Genomic DNA, 21,642 nt, shown 5'->3' on the forward strand with positions numbered 1-21,642 from the left:
CTTATTATATATAATTTATAATTAAATTTTCATTATTTATGTAGAATTTCAAATTTTGTATTATCAAGTTTAACTTTTATTTTTGTATTATTTCACTGAAAAAATAATTTATTTGAATCAAATATATTTGCCAATAATCAAGTATAACGATTATTTGAATCAAATAAATTTTATTTTTCAATTCTAATTTTTACCTCATTAAAATAAAGGAAATGAAAAATAATTCACAACAATAAAAAAAAACATCTGCAGTTTCTCTCAAGAGTTTTAAAAAAAAGAAAAAAAAAACCACACATGTTGTTTAATATACATTGGTTTAAAAACTTCACAATGGAAAAATGTTTACGATGGGCTTTGATCCTGTCGTAAAATTGAAAATACACTAAAAGGGAAAAGAAAAATGTTTTATGGTAGGGCTTGGCAAACTAACAGATAATTTCTTTAAAGAAATCTGTCAGCAACATGCGTCTTCTAATTTTTGCCGCGAGTCCAGATTTTACAAAAATTTTTTAAAACGGATTACCCTCATTATCATATTTTATAATCATATACATTTATATGCTACTAATAACCATAATTAATAGGAGTAAAAACTCATTGAATTAAAAATAGAAAAAATTGTTTTTTTTTATCAAACAAAATTTAATTTTTTAACTTTACATATTCATTTTTAAATTACAAATGAAGAATAATAATTATAATAAACGTTGATGAAACATACATATATAAATATTGATGAAACGATGAAATATGAAAATAATTATAAATTTTGCATTTTTTAATATTTATCTATATTAAAATTGTACACCTTATAAAAACTAACTTTTTTGGTTTAATTTTTAAACACACTCTCTTAATCTATCATTAATTTTGAATTGACTGACTTTTTTGATAAGTATATTAAAATTTTGCTAATGAATTACTTTTTGGTAATTTATTAGTAAATTTTTACATATACACCCAGAGAAATGATTTATTTGAACCAAATAAAATATATTAGAGTTAAATAAACGTATATTTGTCTCACAGCCTACTAACTTATTTATTTGGCGTAATTAAAAATTTTATTTGTCAGAAATAAATTTTTCTTTGGCTCAAATAAATTTTTTATTTCAATGAAATGAAATATATTTGCAACAAATAAATGAGTTAGTAGGCTCGGAGACAAATATACCATTTCTCTGAGTGTATATATAGGTCAGTGGCTAATTCAAAATTACTTAATTTTACCAATTCAAATATTTACAGATATGAAATTTTTGGTCAATTTCCTATATTTATAATATTTTATTTTACATGGCATATTTTACGTGATCATAAAACATGGATGTGGGAGGTGTGGATGTGTGGGAATTAGAGGCAACAGCGCCTGGTATAGTTAATCCTATATTACTTAATCCTAAGTGCCCCAAAGAAGTGGATAACGAAGGATGTCCAAGATGAGAGGGTTTTCTTTCTACAATACCACCACCAGAATTATTTGTACACGAAGTTGTACATTGCATTCTCAGACCTAAAACAAAAAAGAAAAAAATTGTTTAAAATTTTATTTTCTTCAATAAATTTGCATTTTATCAAAATAAAAATAAAATTATTATTAAATTTCAGTGGGAAAAAAAAAATCGAAGACAATTTAAAGATTTAAATCAGAAATGTAAAGTACACAATAAATGTGAAGAGTTCAGCATATTTTCAAGTGGGTTTCACTTTCAAGTAGGTGCTTCACTCGTGGCTCGTTTTTACATATCTTTTCTATATACATACCAACAAAGATTTGGACGTTTAATCTTTTAAAAATTTTAATATTTCTTTTTATTTCATAAGTTTTCTTTTTATTATATCTATAATATTATATTTATTATATTATAGTTTTTTATTCTCAAAAGTTAATTCTATGAAAATTTTACATTTTAAAAATCTGGTAATTTTTTTTTTATAAAAAAAAATGGTCCATTGGAGAAGTAAAAAGAAATGATAACGTCCATCACTATATAACAAATTTACAAATTACAAGTGAAAGATACATATGTTTGTAGAAAAAAAATTTTTTTTATAAAATTCTTATGACAAATCAAATGTCGGAAGCCTAGTTATATGAGTCTGTGACAGTCAAGCATGACTGAATCTGACGATTCTCTTGAGGGATCTCATGTGTGGTCCGCGGCGCGTCTGCCAGTCAAAAATCTCTCACGGTCAATAACTAAAAATAAAAAAAAAAAGAAAAGAAAAAGAAGTACTTGCTTCTGAATTTAAAAAGTTTTGTCCCTTTCAGTCAGTACATCATTCGATTTGATACAACGTTTTATAAATTGCATAATTTTCAATTGAGGATTATAGCGATATAAAAAAAAAACATTTCTTATTTTAATAAATTTTTATAACAATAATAATAATAATAATAATAATAAATATTATTAAAAATATTAAAAATAATATTATTATTAATTAATAGCTATTATTATTCTTAAAGAATCGCGACTGTTTTGAACTTTAAAAGTTGATCAGCTTTATTACTATAAGGTCGAAGAACATCTCGTTTATCGAATTAGTAAATGTTTGGACAATAAACGGTTGAAGATCGCGCACTTATATCATATGCGTCGGGGGTACATTCGAAAGTGAATAAAAATCATTTTGCTTCCGCATTTTTAATGAATTACTAACTATATAGGTGATATTTATTAATTCAATTACGTTTATATATTATTATTTATTATCTTACTAAATTGTTTATAAAATTTGTTTTCTTTATTTAATAATTGTACTCTTACCTAAATTATTTGTTAGTTATAAAAAAAAATAATTTAATTTAAATAATTATTTTAAAAAATAATTTATCTACATAGCTTTGAAAAAATTATTATATACAAATAGTTATAAATTTTTTTTTTTTCCCTAATATAGACGATTAATGGACTTTTAAAAGCGCACATAAAAGCCACAGTGTTTTGAGAAATTTTATTCCAACTTGTCACACTAAATTAACAGGGGTTGATGTGTTTGGTGACAAAATGGTACATGTGTTAACATAAGGATATTAACTTACGACTTGGGGTTCAAATGCGCGAGATATGTCACAACATTATCACATTAACAAATATAGTTTAACAACAAAATCTGTCAAATTGATTTTGAACTACAAAAAAAATTTAATTCAATTAATCTATAAAAAATATTAATTTACATTTATACAAAATAATATAAAGAAATAATATAATTATTTAAAACTGAAATATTTGTTCAAATTGAAATTTTTTTTTTGTTGATGAATATTTTTAAAAAATAATGAAAATAATAGAAAGATATTATTTTTTCAAAATCGAAATTTCAAAAGCAATAAGAAAAACAAAAAATATACACCTAATATGTATAATATGGAGACAGTTTCATGTTACAAGTGCCGGCGCCGAAAGCCCATAAATTGTCTGGGAAAATTGTGCATTTTATATATATATATATATATATATATATATATACTAATATAAAGCTGACCACGTGTTTGTATTTTTATGACACTCAAATCTAGCATAACCTGACTGTCATAAACATTAAAAAAAAACTCTTCTATATCCTAAAATTAACATATTTTTTTCTAAATTAAAAAATTAATGAATTAAAAGAATTTTTGGCGCAATATTTACAAGTTCATTTGTCCGATTTTTTATTTACACGAATTATTATGATAGAATTCTTACACTGAAAAAAGGGTTTGGTATCGTTTGGTTGGTATTTAAGCAACCAAAATTTTTTTTTGTTGAATCAACAAAATTTTAATTGTCTCAAATCAAAATTTGTTTGACACAATCAAAATTAGAAAAAAAGGATTTTTTTCTAACTAAAGTTTGTTTGGGACAACCAAAATTTTACTGATTCAATAAAAAAAAAATTTGGTTGCTTAAATACCAACCAAACGTTTGGTTATCAATACCAAACTCTTTTTTCAGTGTATAAGACGGCGAATTATTCATTTGACCGAAATTGCAAATGTCCGAACAAATATAACCTATAAAAAAAAGATTTTGGCGCGATTTTTAAATCTATAATCAATTAGAAATTATCAAGAAAATTGGACGAAATTTAAAAATAGCGTCGAATATTTATTTGTAATTCTTCTCAAAAGAAAATTCGATTTTTTTATAAAAATTATACCATAGAGACAACAGGGAAATAAAAATTCGATATTCTGGCATAAAAATTCGACTCGCTTAAAATTTGGATAAATGAGAATTTCTACTGAATTGAAATTCGATTAAGAATGCTAAAAAGTTGGATAGATATAGAAATTCGGTGACCTAAAAAAATCCGTTAAATGAAAATTCCACTGAATTCAATTTCGAAATAGAAAAATTTGACTAAAAGAAAATTTTAACTAACATTCTGTGAAATAAAATTTTAATTAATTTTATGGATATTAAAAAAATTGTACATACCTTGATCCGTAACAGGCGTATGGCATCCAATATGGACGGAATTGACATTTCCGACGGGACTCGTTGAACTAGATTGAATAGGTAGACTTTGAATTGTAGTATTTAAATTAACATTTCCAGGTAGTGCATATCCTGTATAATAATCCTGGCTATTATTTTGACTTTGTGAACTCAAAGGACTCGAATTACCAGGATCAGCTTTATAAGACGTTATCAATCCATCGTGTTCATTTTCAACCTTAAATCCAACATCCTGTTGAAGTGGTTGTGACAAATGTTGTTGTTGCTGCTGCTGCTGCTGCTGTTGTTGATGATGTGAATGATGATCCTTTAGTACTGGTTGAAAACTATCGGTTTGTCTATACAATTGATTATGATCTTGAACTCTAGTAAAATTCCCATCATTCTTAAATGTCAATTCACCATTTCTATAGTGTGATGTTTCACCAGTTTTATACGTGACTTCAGTTGTTTTATAAGTAACTTCAGCAATTGGTGGACTTTTATAGGTAGCCTCTGGATAGCCCCAATCGGAAGGAATAGCTGCCGCCGATCCATACCATTCGGGATAATTTTGATATTGATTTTGATAACTATTTGTATAGTCAACGCCAGGTGGTAGATTTTCATAACCAGAACCCTGAACACCAACCACTGATCCTGTGGTATTGGGAAAATATTGAGAATGATATTGTGGCTTAAGGGCTTGACATTTTCTTCGAAAACCACGTGGTCTTCGACGAAAACTACCCTCCTCGAACATATATTCACTTGCTGGATCTATTGTCCAATAGTGACCTTTACCAGGTCTTCCTAAACCTTTTGGTAGTTTAATGAAACATTCATTGAGACTTAAATTGTGTCTCACTGAATTTTTCCAACCCTGATAGGCACCACGAAAAAAGGCAAATCGCTGTTGTAGAAAAGTATAAATTTCCGAAAGGGTTAGTCTTTTTCCAGGACTAGATTGAATGGCCATTACTATTAATGCTATATACGAATAAGGTGGTTTCTCTTGACGTCTTGTACCAGCTTTTCTTGGTGAATCATTATTCGACAATAGTGAATCCATTGTTTGTGATTGTGATAATGGTGACATCATTGACGTTATACTATTTCTATGTAAATGATGATGATGAATTCCAGTTGATGATGTTGAAATTTGATGCTGAAGGGACGATACCGTATCCGTTTCGTTCTTCATTATATATATAAATTATGATAATCGTTAATTAAATGTCAATTCACTAATTATCACACATCATTGCACATTCTGTTTCTAAAATTATTGATCATCACATTTGTCAACTATTAAAATGATAATTCATTTCAAAAGATCGACTTATTAAAAAAAATAGAAAAATATTCCGAGGAAATAATTAAGAATTAAAAAAATTCTTTAGGACCGTGCTTTTTCTTAAAAGTGTTTCAATCGACTGAAAGCTTAAGGGTTAAAGATGGATTAGTGAGAAGATGATTTTGTTCGTGAGCAATGTATCACACACTGATTTCTTTACTGGTAGGCGTGAAACACATGGGCGTACGCACATCAAGTGGGTGGAGTTGAAATTGGATAAAAATAGAAGGGAGCCAAACTATTGGTACTTTAATAACCAATCCTGAATTGATCTACTGGAAATTGGATTTTAAAAGGGTTTTTATTATTTAGAGACATTAGAGGTGATTAATTTTTAAATTTTTGAAAACTTTATGTGGCAAATATATGAAGTAATGAACCAATAAATTGGGTTTTTAATTAAAATTTTTTTTCATTCTTTTATTCTACAATAACACAGGTGGAAAAATTAAGTATAATTTTTTAATAATCATTAGCTATTTAAAAATTATTAATCATTTTTCCGCTTGAGTAATAAATAACGTGTATATGTAATAAAATAATGTATTATAATATGTATAATCTAAAAAAAAGTCTTGAGAACAAACTCGAAATCTTTCTCTCTATACATAATGTCGAGTGAAATTGAGCACTCATCATCAGTCATGCGTCTGGAAATATAAACATTCTCGATCTCATTGATTATAATAAAGCAAATCTCGATTGATAAGAGGAACGTCCCATGGAATATTAACCATAAAGAAGAAAAGTGATGAAAAGGTTATTCACCGAATATTTCTTTTGCATCTATAATATATGAAACATTTTTTCTTTATAGACATTAATCGAAATTAATACAATTTTTTTTAAACAGGGTTTCTACAAATTTTTTATTCCAAAATGAATTTCATGCTCTAAATAACACTATTTTTGACATCAAAAATCGATAAAAAAAAAATACAACAATTCGATTGAATGAAAAATCATAATCGAAAGCAAATTCTGTAAAATGTAAATTGAATCAAAATTTGGTTCAATAAAAATTTGTTCAAGTCAAAAATTCTGTTAAATGCGTAAAAATTCATGAGCCGAAAGTTTTGAACGTTCATATGAACGAAATATTTTTTCAATCTATAAATTATTAAAAATTATAATGACCATGTAAAATAAAATAGTAAATTAAACAATTATTAAATTAATAACATCTTTTTAGATATTTTAAACAATATTTTGTAATAAAATTCGTACTTAAAGAAGTTGCAAAAAAAATTTCGTTCATATGAACGTTCAAAACTTTTGGCTCATAAAAATTCATTCAAAAGAAAGTTCAATTAAATAAAAATTGGGAAAAAATAAATTTTGTTAAGACACTAATTTAAAAATATCAAATTGATACCAAAAATATCAAATTGATATAAAAATTTGTATCAATTTGATATTTTTGCGGTATCAATTTGATACTTTGAAATTTGTGTGAAATTAAAATTTCGTTTAAATTTAGTTACACTGAAAAAAAAATTTATTTGATTCAAATACCGGTGTATTTGGTTATTATCAAATAAATATTTATTTGAATCAAATATTTCTTATTTGAATCAAATAAATGGTATTTGCTTTAAATACTGAAATATTTGATTCAAGTAAATATTTATTTGATAATAACCAAATACACCGGTATTTGAATCAAATAAATTTTTTTTTCAGTGTAGGTAAATAAAAATTCGGTTAAATTGTAATTAATAATATTATTTCAAATTAAATGCACCAAATAAGAGCGTATTTCAAGTGGTAAAAAGAGAGCTTTTTTTCTGAGAACAAGAAAATTTATCGTTTTCATATATATTAATTATGATGAGAGGCTCAGTAAATTCCCTTCTTAATTTTTTGTTCACCTAATACTTATAAAGACCACCTTATAGAAGTTTTATGAAAAAAAGTACATATATTCTTCTTATATGCACTTCAATTCTTATCAGTATAACACACCAACAAGGCTCTTGTAATAAATTTATTTCATTTCAACAAATAAAAATACCACTTGATGCGCGGGAAAATTTTCATTCTTTTTACACTGTGTTTATTTTCATGCTTATCATATAATAAAAAAAAAATTAGGTCATATATATTCTTTTGCAAAAAAGTATTTTCTTTCAGGGTAAAATAAAAAATTTCATTTTTCAAAAAAAAAAAAAGTTTTTCTTCGTAAAGAAAAAGGGGTAAGGGTTGTGCAGCATTTCACTTGAAAGTAAATCAAGAGCGCAAGAAAGAATAAAAATTGTACTTCTGGAGAGCACGTGATCTTGGTCTTGACTGAAAAACGAGGGGCCACCCAAGCGGTGATCACACGCGCCGCCAAGTTTCTCTGTTTACATGATACAGTAATTTCATACCACTGATCATATTGCCCATGTTTTAATTCCATGTTAAAATACATTATTTTATATAATATATAAAACATTTGCACCCTTTAAATTGTATAGCGAATAATTCTTGTGATAATCAATATTATAAATTAAAATTGTTTTTTAACCAAACATTTTATAAATTGATGAATAAAAATGGTTCTATAATATTCATATAATGAAAAAATAATTTTTTTTTTTTATATGAATGATTAGAAGTCGTAAAATTTATAAAATTGTTTCCAGATTCCTCTGCATCAGTTCAATCATCAGGCATAGGTCTGGAAAATGTTTCTTTTGCGTCAGAGAGTGAAAGACAAAGATGAAAAGTGCGTTATAAGAAGAAAATAAGAGCAAGATAGCTTTAACATGATCTCAAAATAAGATATGTTTATACGTTCATGATGCTATTTTGGAAACCTACAAGTTTGCTCGCGTTTGCGAAACAAGACTTTCGATTAAAAGCTCGTATTTCTAAAAGTTTCACTATATACTGTTTGCGCCATGCATCTAAAAATTTTTTTAAATAAATCCAAATAAGTCAAGGGAAGAATAAAGCCCATTATATAGTTGAAAATTTAACTCTCTTTTTCGGTTGGGATTAATTTTATAAAATAAATTATTAAATTACAAAATATAAATATTTGGTCAAAGATTACATATATCAGAAAATAAGAAAAAAGAAACGGGTTAAATTATGTGAAGAGCTATAAGGGAACGCGTTTTGTTTATTCACTCCACTTAATTCAATGTTTTAATGTTTAGATTTCGAACTACTGTTTGCTAAGGGGTTGGCTCGACATGACCCCTTGAGAAGTTGAAAAATGTGTCCCAAATTACTGCACGTTGATAGATCACAATAAACAGGAGCAGAAACCAGGACCATCTGAAAAACCTCTTACTTTTTTTTTTATGATGAAAGTTCAAAAGTTTCAAAAACCAAATGCTCATCACAATTTTTTTTTTATCAAATCCTCAAATTAGTAAAAAAAAAAATTTTACTAATTTTTCATAAAATTTTACTATTTCATTTAGCATCTCTTTTTTTTACTAAATAATGTTTACTAAAATGACTACTCTCTAAATCTGAATTAGTAAAAATGTTTACTAATTTAAATTAGTTACTCACTATTTGCTTTAGAATTAGTTAAATTTTACTAATTGTTAATAAAAGTTACTAATAATTAGTAAAATTTTACTAATTCAGAAGCAAATAGTGAGTCACTAATTTAAATTAGTAAACATTTTTACTAATTCAAATTTAGAGAGTATAAAAATTATTAGAATTTTTTTCTAACAAATGGACGATTTGCGATAAAATCGGGAAAAAGTTTTTTTTTCAAATATTTGAGAAATATTTAAGACATTTTAATTACTCTAAATAATTACCCTTAAATATATGTCAAAATAATCATTTGAACGTCAATTCGCAGATATAAACAAGGTGTAGATATGTATAAATTAATTTAACATGACAAGTAAACAATTTACTAATCATTACAACTTTCTTTCATACATCACTCTTTCAAAACATTAAAACTTACAATAATTAAAATTAAAATTTGTATTTTAATTTTAATTAAGTTTCACTAATTAAAATCAAAAGAGTATATATATAGGAAAATTTGTCTTTTAATTTAAAAAAATATATATATATGAAACTGTTATGTCAAGGACGATGAATTAATAATATTGAACCAAAAATACACGCGAAGGTTGATATCAAAAGTGAATTAAATTCGCTCACGTGATACATATTCCGCCATCGTGTTTCTGGTGAATGGGAACAAGGGAAAGCGCAGCTGCGGCCATCTTGACGGTTCATGTTCTTAACGGCGTCGTTAAGAAATTAACTGCCGTTTGTTAGATGATTCTTACCTACGGAAATAGAACAAAAAAAAAAATCATGAATGTTTAAACTTTCTGTCACGTATTGCGGTTAAATAATAATTAAAATACATAATAAGGAAAAGGGGGTTTTAAACATTTTTCACAAAAAGGATATTAGGTCACTCCCCCAAGTATAATTTTTTTCTTTTACATTATAAATAAATTTTATACAAAAAAAATTTATTTATAATTATACCTTTATTCTATTATTTATTATAAATAATAATAATTTTTGGTAAATAGCAAAAGATCATTAAAAAGTGAGGAAAATATAAGGCAAAAAACTTTTTTCTTTCTTAAAATTAAGACTTAAAATTAAGACTTAAAATTATAAACAATTTTTTTTGGAAAAATGGTAAAATTTTTTAGACTATTTTTTTTCTTACTTTTGATCAAGATAAATTTAAAAGCCACAGAGGCAATTCTATAAAAGTTTTTAATAACAAATATGAAGTAGTCGCCATTTTCTCGGAACCAACGATGGAACCGGAAATCGTAAATCTTAACTCTTTGCGCGCCTTTCAGTCCCATTTCAATTCACCGTTTTTCTCTTAATCGATGAGAATAAATCGACATACTTTTCCATTAAAAAACCAACATCTTAGTGGACAATAATTTCACTGTTTATAAGATACGTCGCGGACGTGAACCATCTGTTTCACACGTCCAATAAGAATAGAGTACCAACCAGTTTTGTACCACCTATCTTAAAAAATTGTTAAAATTATAAAAAAAAAAACATTCTCCATGTTTATAAAATAATATATTATTGTTTAATTTTCAATTTCAAATGATTAATAATCATATAATAAATATTTACAATTTACTCAAATTGAGTAAAGAAAAAAAAAAAACATTTGTTAGATTCATAAGGAAATGTATTAGATGAATCAAGAAATAATAATTGATCATAGAAAAATTTTACAAAGGATTTATATTTTTGTACAAGTAAAATATCCATAGAGTTTTGGTTTCTATTTGACCATGAAAAAATAAGAAGGAATTTCTACTTTATCACATAGTTAATAATTCCTCAGGTATCTAATAGATGTCGTTTTAACTTAGTCGGTAACGTATTACCTCTCATTTCGTAGAGGATAAGAAAGAAATTTTTTGTACTTTTTTTAAAAAATTAAACTATATATTTTTTTAAAAAATATGAAAAACCAATTTTAAAAAATATTAAACTATAGAAAACTATGTTAAATAAAAACCTAATTTATGCGGATAAAATAGAAACTTCTTTACCAAGGTATAGCAACTGGTATTGAGAATTTCTACTATATCCATTGATGGTACTTGATTTGTAAATTGAATTTAGTACAAATGGAATCCAACAGAGTTAGAATTTAAAATCAGATATTAAAATAATACAAAATTCGTAATCTTTTATATAAACAATTATTAAAAAAAAAAAAATTGTTAAAATCAATATTAAACAATATATAGTAAATGTTCGACGATCATTTATATTGAAAAGAAAATTTATTAAATTTATTATCAAAAATTTTGGTTAGTTAATAAAAAATTAAAGGCAATATTTTCCATCTGACAAAAATATTTAAAGAAAAAAATGGTTTAAACGAAAAGAATAACAAAGAAATTTTATTGTTATTTGTTTGTTTAAAAAAAATAATAATAAAGTTCTACAAAAATTTGAAAAAAAAAGGTAATCGATACCTTCACGCACTGACTTTTGAGATTCTTAAATGCTTTATCCCAGACTAAATAAAAACAATGTTGGATCCCTTGCTCCCGCAGGTTTCGTATATATATATATATATTTTCTGAATCAATATTGAAGTTCACGCAGACTTTCTACCACTATATACATATATGCAATGGATATAGTTGTCTAAGAGCCATTTTGCCTAATTGTTCAAAATCTTAAACATATATTTGAAAACAGATTTGTTTATCTATCTTTTGTTCTATTGTGATATGTTAAAAAACATTGTTTTAATACTATAATATGTTATTGTTTATGTATTCTTAAAGATATTTTTTACACATCAGTCATATATATAACTATAATTACATAAAAACAAAGAAATTTAAATGTAAATTAATAATTAAGACCTTGTTAAGAAACAATTATTAACAAAGTGAAACTTATGAACCAAACGGAAGGTTCTAGGCAATTAAATTACTTTAAAAAAAAATTTACGACTTTACTGAAACGGATTTAAAATAATAAACTAAATAATATTAAAAAAAATGCCCATAAAGCACATTATTTATACGATTTTCTGGAAAAACTTTTCTCAGTTATTTGCATTGAAAAAAAACCACAACTTTGTTTTTTTTTCTTTTTTTTCTTAAAAATCAGATTTACAACTTATAAAACACAATCATACCTTACAATTATTTTTTTCAGTATACTTTTCAACAACTGTTGTTTCATCGGTAATAGGCATTGTTTTGAAATTAACAAAAATAAAACATCCAATTCCAACAATGCCAACAACAATAAATGTCATCAATTGCAAATGTAATCCAATATAATTACTACCAATAAAACTTAATGTAACTGCAATTGATTGACAAAAACAAAAGAAAGCAAAAGCAGGTGCAATGTCTTCTTTATAAATAGTTCCAAGTATATTGTAAATTTGTATGTTGATACAAGAATCACCAAAGCCAAGAAAAATACCTCCAATTATAGCCAAAATCGGCATAGGTGTGATTACTCCAATGTCCTCAGTATCCTACAATATTATCACTTGTATATAATATTTCAATACTATATTATTATAATTATTCACTCAGAAAAAAATTTGTTTGAAGCAACCAAATTTTGGTTAAATCAACAAAATAAATGCATTGATTGACCAAACATTTGGTTGCATAAACCAAACGTTTATTTAGCTCAATTTTTTTCTTTGTTCAAAAAATTTATTAAAATAAACCAAACAGTTATTTAGATCAAATAAATATTTATTTGAATTAAACAAATTTTGTTTGAACACAGAAAATTAAAAGGCATTAAAATAATGCTGCAACGCTTATTATTTTAATTCAATTTTGCTTAGTTTAATACCAAAATGGATTAAAATAAGCAAAATTGGATTAAAATAATAAGCTTATTTTAATGCCTTTTAATTTTCTGTGAACCAAAAAATTGGGTAAATATAAAAAAAAATGGTATACATTTGGTTCTTTTTTCTGAGTGTTTGTCTAAATTTAATAAAATTACCTTAAATGGAGCATTATTTGGAAAATTTAAATACGTAATTGTATAGCAAATAATCTGCGCCAAAAATCCAATAACAAGACACGAACTAGAATTGGAAAGAATTTTAAATCTCGGCGCAACTGATCCTGAAAATGTAGCACCAACTGATGCACCAATACCAATTGCAACTCCCGTTAAATTAACAAGCCTTTTACGAATTTCTCCCAATTTGACAGTGAAGCCTACCAATGATGTATAAACTCCCGTATAAAAAGCAATAACAAGGCCAGTATAGAGAAAAGAAATCGAAAGTAACATCATGTTTTGTGTAAAAACAAGTAATGCAGCATTTTTCATTCTAAGCCATGATGAATTAAATGAACAATCATTTATTTCTTCATTTTCAATCTTGTCATTTTTATCACTACTAGTTTTATCGGACTCTATCAATGGTGGACTTTTTAATGCAGTAAAAATTCCACAACCAATTGTCGATAATATTGTAAGTGTTACTAAAATAGTTTTTCTTGTTGTTTCATCAAATGTTTTACCATTGAATGTGAAGTAGACAAACAGGTTTCCCGTAACTAATGATAATTGAAAAGTAGCCCAGAATATACCGGCATTACGTGAAATAGTTGTTGATTTACTATTTTCTGTTAGTGCACGACCTGAACTAACCCACATTAATGCATTTCCAATACCTTGTATTGCTGATCCAAAATAGAGTAATGTTTTTTCTGGCCAAAAAAATATTACAGTAAACACTAAATTACACAATGCACCAATAAATATTGATAATTGTGTACTTATTAATGTACCATACATTGGGGAAAAAAATAATGCCATTCCAAAAACAATGAAAACAATTGCCAAACTAATATATCCATCGCCTGTAAAATTTGGTTTATCTTTCTCAACTGCGTCCAATAAATTTTTCTGAAATTACAATTTTTTATTATCATATACAAGTGAAAAGAATTTCTAAAAAAATAGAAATGACATTCTTTTTTTTTGCAAATAAAAATGAACAGAAGGTATTATTATTGTAATTTATGACCAATTACAGGAAGCAAGCTTACAAATTTAATTACTATCTGTTTAAATGCAAAAAAAGATTATACTTATAGTCGCGGGTGAACGTAAACTCATTTTCTGAGGACAATGAAAAGCAATTCTTACGAGTTTCAGTGAAAAACGGGGTTAAGGTTAACGATTTTAATTTCTATCCTAGTACAACTATCGCGTGTATCTTAATACGATATCTTAGATTTATTTTTTTATAAGGAAGAAATATTTTCATTGACTGATCATTTTTTTTTTCACAAGGGAACTCTTTAAATCCGAATTAGTTAGTTTTTGCTAAATATTAACCAAACTTTGCATTACAAAAAAATAAATACCTAAATTTTAAATCATTAAATTTTTTTCCAATTTCAATTTAAGGAATTTTTTTTTCCTTTTATATTTAAATTCGATTTTACTAATATTTTTTTTTTAGTAAAATATTAATTTACAGTTCTAATTTTTATTTTATTCACGAATTCAAATTTAGAGAAATGACTAAATTTAACTTTTTGAAGAATTTTATTTATTTACGTTAAAAAAAAAAAAAGAATTTTCAGATTGTTACTATTTTTACAAGTGTTCTATTTATTCCAAAAGAAGAAAAATCCAAGAAAAATTTCTCAACTTACTTGTGTATTACTCATTGTTTGAAATGAAGAAAATGTGAACATAAAACCCCAACTTAATATCAATATATTCCTTAATCCTCGATCAATTTTAAATCTCATTGTGAAATTATAATTTAAAAAAAAAAATAATTTATTTTAATGACACAAAATTGGTTTAAAATCTATTTTACTATAGTACACATATAAGTATAACGAATAAATTGCATGAGTTATGAGTCAAATGCAAACTGCAGCACAGCTCAGCGTAAACTAAAATTTAATGAAAATTGAAAGAGACGGTAAGTCTCTATACTATTATATTGTGTAATTCTTGTCTATATCTAATTTTTTATCATATCATACCATACAATATAAATCATTCTATACTGTTATATAGCTATTATAGAAAGTTTTATTTCATCCTTTAAGATATATAGTTAAAGATAAAAATAACTTTATTTATGTACATAAATTATTAAATAATTGTTTTTATAAAAATAAATAATTTTTTCAATACCACGTGAAAGGACTTTCGGAAAAATTGTAAAAATTTCAAAAAAATTTTCCTAAAAAAAAAGTTCCCAAAAATTTTCGAATATAAATTTTCCGGAAAACCTATAAATAAATAAATATTTATAAACTTTCTTCCTGTTATAATATTCATCTTATTAAAAAATTTGAATTAATTTCAAATTGGTGTTAATTTCAAACTATGTAAATGTGGTTGCCTATAATCAGGCGTTATTATTTATTTACTTTTATAAAAAAAAATATATTTTTTTTCAAATTTCTCTAGTGGATTTTTGAATTAATTTCTTTTTTTTCTTTTTTTAAAACAATACCAGAAGAAAAAGAATGTTAAAAAGAATTTTTATCTCTCGGACAATTTGAAATTCCAGAATCTAAAACCCCAAAAGGGAATAACAAAAGCATACATACACTGAAGTAAAAGAAGAAGAAGAAACATCCGCCTGTGAAACATTTGTTTCGGCTTAAATCTTAAAGATCCAAGTGTACCTGATGGGAAAAATAGGAGAGCTCAGCCAGCGAATCTGCGAGAACTCGGCCATCTGGAAAGACTTACACAAGGAAGTCGAGAGTGAGTGAGTGAGCGAGAGAGAAAGAGAGAGAGAAAAAAAGGCAAGAAACAAGGAAGAATCCGTGTGGTTGAAAAGAAAAAGATAAAACAGCAGAGAAGAAAATTGAGAGAGTAGTGGGGGAAAAAAACGTCAAAGTTTTAAGGGGGATTTTGTGACACAGAAAAATCTGTGGCTCTCGGGAAAAATCTTCTCTCTCTCTCTCTCTCTCTTTCTCTCTTCCCATCTCATACGTGCTATGGCCAAAGTAACCCGGATATTCGATACAAAATTTTTCAAAACTGAAAGGTTAAAAACTAAAACTAGCTCTCAAAATTTATATAGATGGAAATAAGAGAGGGGGAAGTGCACACAATAGGTGGCGAAGACTAGATTAACGTCAAAAGATTATTATTTTGTTCAAAAATGCAGCGCCACCAGTTAATCCGAATGGGAAAGGCAAAAAATCACTGCTGGAGTTGAAAATTATTCTGCTCTTTAAATCTTGTTTTTTTTGTTGACCTTTAAAAATCATTAAATTAGTATCTTTTTTCGAAAAAAAAAATATATATTTCTAAATATACATAAAGTCACATAATTGCCGGTATTTAAAAATTCAATATGTATGATACATTTTTTATAAAATTTAACTTCATAATTTAAAATATAAAAGTTTAAATATTTTTCCTTGCATTGAATTTTAATTATTATAGTATGACATCATTGTCTACTTTAAATTTTGTCTATTTTAGAAAAAGAATGTAAAAATATAAATTAAAAAAAAAAAAAAAAAGATTTATAACGTAATCAGATTTTGTAAAGATTTGTAATCTCAATTCGTGGAAGAGGAAGAGGAACTAATGTCTCCTTTTTGCGCGATGTTTTCGCTAGAATGAAAACGGATATGAGGAAGAAGAACAGGATGGGGGTGCCCCTCTGTTAGGAAGCTATGGGGCGGAGATGAAATCACATATAGGAAATACTTGAAGGGGAATGAGAAATCGCGAAGCAAAATATATATATATATATATATGCAAGTCGATAGTGACTTGGAAGATCAAAGGAATGCGACAACGGATACGCGTAAACGTCAGGGCCCAATGCTAACCTCTCGTTCTCGCGAAAATTCATCAAAGACCTGAGGATGGATAAATGTAAGCGACCGTTTAGCGCGAAGTCGTCGCTAATTTTAATTACCCCTTGATTTACATTTCAATATTAGTATATATATAGATTAAAAAACTGAGAAAATGTAATCTAAATAATTTATATTTAATATAATATTATACATATTAAAATTAATTTATTATTAATAAATTATTGTATATAACGAGGTAAATATTTTATAAAATTATTTTCTATTATAAAAAACAATTTAAATAAATATTTCATTGTCTATCAATTTAATAATAAAAAAATTTAATTTTTCTTTAATTAATATATTTTAGTTTCTCATTTTTTAAAAATTATATATTGACAAACGAGTCAATATACTTAACAAACATGTGTTCTCTTATCGGGTTTTTTTTTTTCTTCAAAATTAATGTACATAATTAGTAAATGAACGTAAGGAACTAATTTTAACATATATTTACATTTGTTCAATACGTCATTAAAATAAATATAAAACAATTTTACGCTGGTCTAAGTATAAGTTCACGCGTATTAAAAGATTTTTCTTTCAAAGAAATGTTTGCTTTTTTGTTCTGGTGTGAAAACTTAATTTATTGTATAGACATGGTAAAATAAGAAAAGAGAGAGAGAGAGAGAGGGGGGGGAGAGTTTGTTTCTAGTGAAAACTAGAGTATATGGAAATAGTTATAAGACACCAAAATATATAGTTTTCAGTAGACAGCGTGGCACCAAGGATATTGTCCGGACATGGCAATAAGGAAGTGGGCCCTGCTTCTTAAAAAAACACCGACCCGCTAATATCCGAGTAGGAACGAGCCTGAGAAAACACTGTCGTTTTTAAGACCGCCTCTGTTATAAGACATTTATATATATATATACATATATCTAGATATATGTATATATGCCGCGGATACAACAAAAAAATAAAAGAAATATTACATTTAAATTATATACAAAATGTACGTAAGTAATATATTATAATTTCACTCTTGCGTAATTTATATTTTCTTCAAAATTAAAAATGTTAAAATATAAAATTGTTTATTCTATTTTTCATAGAATTATTTATAATAAAATTTAAAATATATTTACAGTGTTAATAATTGTAGGAACAATGTAGTAAAAAAAAAAAAAAAGATTCTTATACAGACAGCGTGGCACCCTTCGTATTATTATTCATTCTCAAGTCTTTTTTTAGGGGCGGTGACCATGACTAATTAACTGCCTAACGACAACGACGGTAGGAAGGGCAATTTATAGTTTGCCCTATGATGACTTTTATTTCATTGCTTCCCTATATATATATTGCTGAAGACTCAAAAGTGCCGGTATAGGTTTTTTTTTCGAAGCAGAAATCACGTTCTATCGTATATAAATTATTTCGAAACTCCCATTACTTTCATCACTTTTATATTTTCGAAACTCATTGCTTTTTCAAATTTTTCAAGTTTTTTTTCTTCGAAACCTAACCTTTAAGTAAAAAAAAAAATTTTCATGCAATATTTAAAATTTTTTTTACTACAAAATAATAAGAAAAATTATTTTAAAAAATCTAACCTTATGCTGCAACCGCGATAATTATTTCAGACGAGAAGATCTGACAGGAACACACACGCGATTTAAAAAATTTCTAACACTCCCGAAACGTTTAAAATTTAAAAAACAAAATACTTTTTCAAAAACTTAAGCAATTGCGATTTTAAAAATTTTTTCGAACACTCCCGAAACAAAAAATAAGAATTTGAATTTTTTTTAATTCACGGATTAAAAAATTCGAGCCAAAATTCCAAATCCAAAATTTACACTAATAATAATCACGTCTAAATAGGTCAATACACGAATTGCAACTAATTGAATTTATCCTTGAGATTTTCAATATCCAAATTGTTATGACCTTCGGTCCTTTGTACTTAAATGTAAACAAACAGCTCGGTATGCGCAATAAAGGTAATAATATTCCAAAATCATTTCAACAAATTTAAAATGCTTCGGAATTATAATTATATATATTTTTCAAATATTAAATATTTCATTTATTTTTTTTTTAATTTTTAAGTGAGTAAAAATAAACTAAAAATTTGTTTACCGAAATCGTGTGACAAATTATTAAACACAAATTTAGGAACAATAAAAAAATCAAATTAAAATTGGGTGAAATCAAATGAAATATTAAATAAAGATTAAATTAAAACCTGACTAAATGCAAAATTTGATCAAATAAAAATTTATGCTATAAAAAAAAAAATTCCGGCATCAAATAACAATTTGGTTAAATGAAAACTAATCTAAATATAATTCTATATTTTTCCAAACTCTTTCCCAAAATTTCAGACTAATTTCCGGGTTTCCCCGTGATTGGAGCAAACCTCAATAAATTGTTAAACTAATAATTATTAGTTTATATATATTATTTTCATTAATTTATTATAATAATAATTAATTAATAATTAATTATAATAATTTATTAATAATAAATTATTATTTATTATAATAAATTAATTAAAATATTTAAAAAATTAATATTTTAATTTTAAATTGCCTTGGAAAACAAACACAATTGTTTAAAAAATAGAATTTTTAAATTAAAAAAAGAAAAATCAAGACTTTTGTGGATAATTAAGGCGCTTAATTATTAAACTACAATGCAATCTCTCCTGTCAGTTAATGCCTGTCCTCTTTGAAGGCTTTTACACTTTACTCGCGGTAGCCATGTTGCTGTCAAGTTTTCTGACATGACATACGAGTTCACAGTGTGTACAATGTTCCATTAATATACACGAATATTATATATACCAACGCAACTGAAAAGCTCATATATGTATGAGTAATATATGATGAAGGGATATATACATAATATGAAGAGCTATAAAAGTATGGCGGCTTCTTTTCCAGAAGGTCTACTCCATTTATTTGCAACTGTAAAAAATTATTCCCTCTTTTTAAATTCCCATCGAGATAATGAACTGAAAAAAACAAAAAAAACTAATAATTAAAACAAAAATAATAAAAAGATGGCTTTTCCCTCATAAATTCAAGTTTAACTATTGTCAAAATCCATTCTAGCTGTGCGTGTAAATGGCGCGTATTAAAGTATTAGAAAAAGTGTATAATAATGTTGAAAATGACTGGTACTATGCGGGTGAAAAGCTTTGTGGTTTTCCCCTCTATTAATCGAAAATTGGCACTGTGGGTCACGGGGAGAAAAAAAAAAAAAAAAAGATTCACGGTCAGTAGGTTTTAAAGTCAAGCCATTTTTGTAAGGTACGTGTTTTGACACGATGGCACCTTTGAGGATAATCCTTTAAACGAGCCCAACGGGCGGTCGTCATCGTCGCGAGTCATTCGATTCATTGAAACTGACCTAGTGCAAGCCAAACCATTTTTTTTTCTTTCCCTTTAATCCTTTCAATAAAGCAAAAATTCGCCATGCGACCATTTTCCCATGTTATAAATGTATTATTATGCGAAAAGTCTAAATCTTGTAAAGGTGTAACACGTTCTACTTATTATAATCTAGATTATAAAACTCGAATAAATATTGATTTTTAAATTTAGAACAGTTTTATGTTTTTCTAATTTTCCAAATTAGATTACAAATAATATTTCTAAATAATTTTTAAAAAAATCATTTTTACAAACAATTTTTGTCAATAATTTTTATTATTTTTAAAAAAACAAATCTATTAAATTTTGAAAAAAAAAAGTTGTAGATTCTTCTGAAGAACTTATGAATTTATAAACACAATGAAATCATTATAAGCTGTGCACACGTGCACGAATGTAAACGTGGACACACGATGCCAAGTGTAACTTTTAACTCGATAGGGATATATAGAGATCTGTCTGTCAAGAGAATTATTTCGAACTGAGAAAATGATGTCTTGCTCAATACGAGAGAAACTTATAATTCTGAATGGAAGTCAATAGTTATACGATTTTGATCATCATGAGATCTTCAGATATCTCTCTCTCTCTCTCTCTCAAGATCTTCTAAAGATGTCGAATGACAGTAGCTGCCATTGCCAAAGGAATGAAGGCATATTTATTCAAAGGTCCTTTCACTCATATATGTATATTATATATTCGAGTGCATCGCATGAGCAATCCAGAAATACAATAATTAAATTTGTACAAAAATTTCTTATACAAAATAAAAATAAACTAATACTTTTATTTAAAAAAAAATTCCCTAAAAAAAAAAGAACCTCTCCTTATATATACATATTGCATGGGCCCAAGCATCCATTTCCGGTTTTCATCTTTTTCAACATGTGAATTTCTCGAAAAAATGTGCTACATTTTTGGGGTCTGGTGTTTATTGCCTGGTCTAGGCTCATATCCTATATATATTGTATACAATATACTGTTTAGAAACATGATATCAGAATAAAATTTATGTTTATTTGAATGTAAAAATAAAATTTAAGACATTTAAAATCATTCGGAAAATAGAAATTTTCAAAATGGAAAATTTAAATCCCAAAAAGATAAAAAATTTTACCTATTTAATGAGAAATGTTAGA

At 26.1% G+C, this 21,642-nt stretch overlaps 3 protein-coding genes across 4 annotated transcripts in view; all 3 read right to left on the reverse strand.

Moving 5' to 3' along the window:
* The window catches only part of LOC127282791 (exonuclease mut-7 homolog), a 73,540-nt gene that overhangs the window by 5,784 nt on the left and 46,114 nt on the right, over positions 1-21,642 (reverse strand). Inside the window, exon 15 of one of the 2 annotated variants that reach the window (XR_007843251.1) lies at positions 10,028-10,046. The exons of the other annotated variant lie outside the window; for it this stretch is intronic. The gene's annotated coding sequence lies outside the window, so the exon portion shown is untranslated. Of the gene's footprint in view, positions 1-10,027; positions 10,047-21,642 lie in introns of those variants that run through there. 2 annotated transcript variants of the gene reach the window in all.
* On the reverse strand, positions 1,061-5,918 carry LOC127282794 (forkhead box protein J2-like). The gene is made up of 2 exons (XM_051307289.1): positions 4,431-5,918; positions 1,061-1,513 (listed from the first exon to the last, which is right to left on the reverse strand). The coding sequence occupies exons 1-2, from the start codon at positions 5,632-5,634 to the stop codon at positions 1,293-1,295; spliced, it is 1,425 nt and encodes a 474-aa protein (XP_051163246.1). The 5' UTR covers positions 5,635-5,918; the 3' UTR covers positions 1,061-1,292.
* LOC127282796 (UNC93-like protein MFSD11) lies at positions 12,354-15,189 on the reverse strand. Its single transcript, XM_051307291.1, has 3 exons — positions 14,931-15,189; positions 13,255-14,172; positions 12,354-12,766 (listed from the first exon to the last, which is right to left on the reverse strand). The coding sequence occupies exons 1-3, from the start codon at positions 15,027-15,029 to the stop codon at positions 12,410-12,412; spliced, it is 1,374 nt and encodes a 457-aa protein (XP_051163248.1). The 5' UTR covers positions 15,030-15,189; the 3' UTR covers positions 12,354-12,409.

Source organism: Leptopilina boulardi, unplaced genomic scaffold (assembly GCF_019393585.1).
Source record: "Leptopilina boulardi isolate dan_hultmark-lab unplaced genomic scaffold, ZJU_Lbou_2.1 LbouV2_302, whole genome shotgun sequence".
NCBI classification, from domain to species: Eukaryota; Metazoa; Arthropoda; class Insecta; order Hymenoptera; family Figitidae; genus Leptopilina; species Leptopilina boulardi.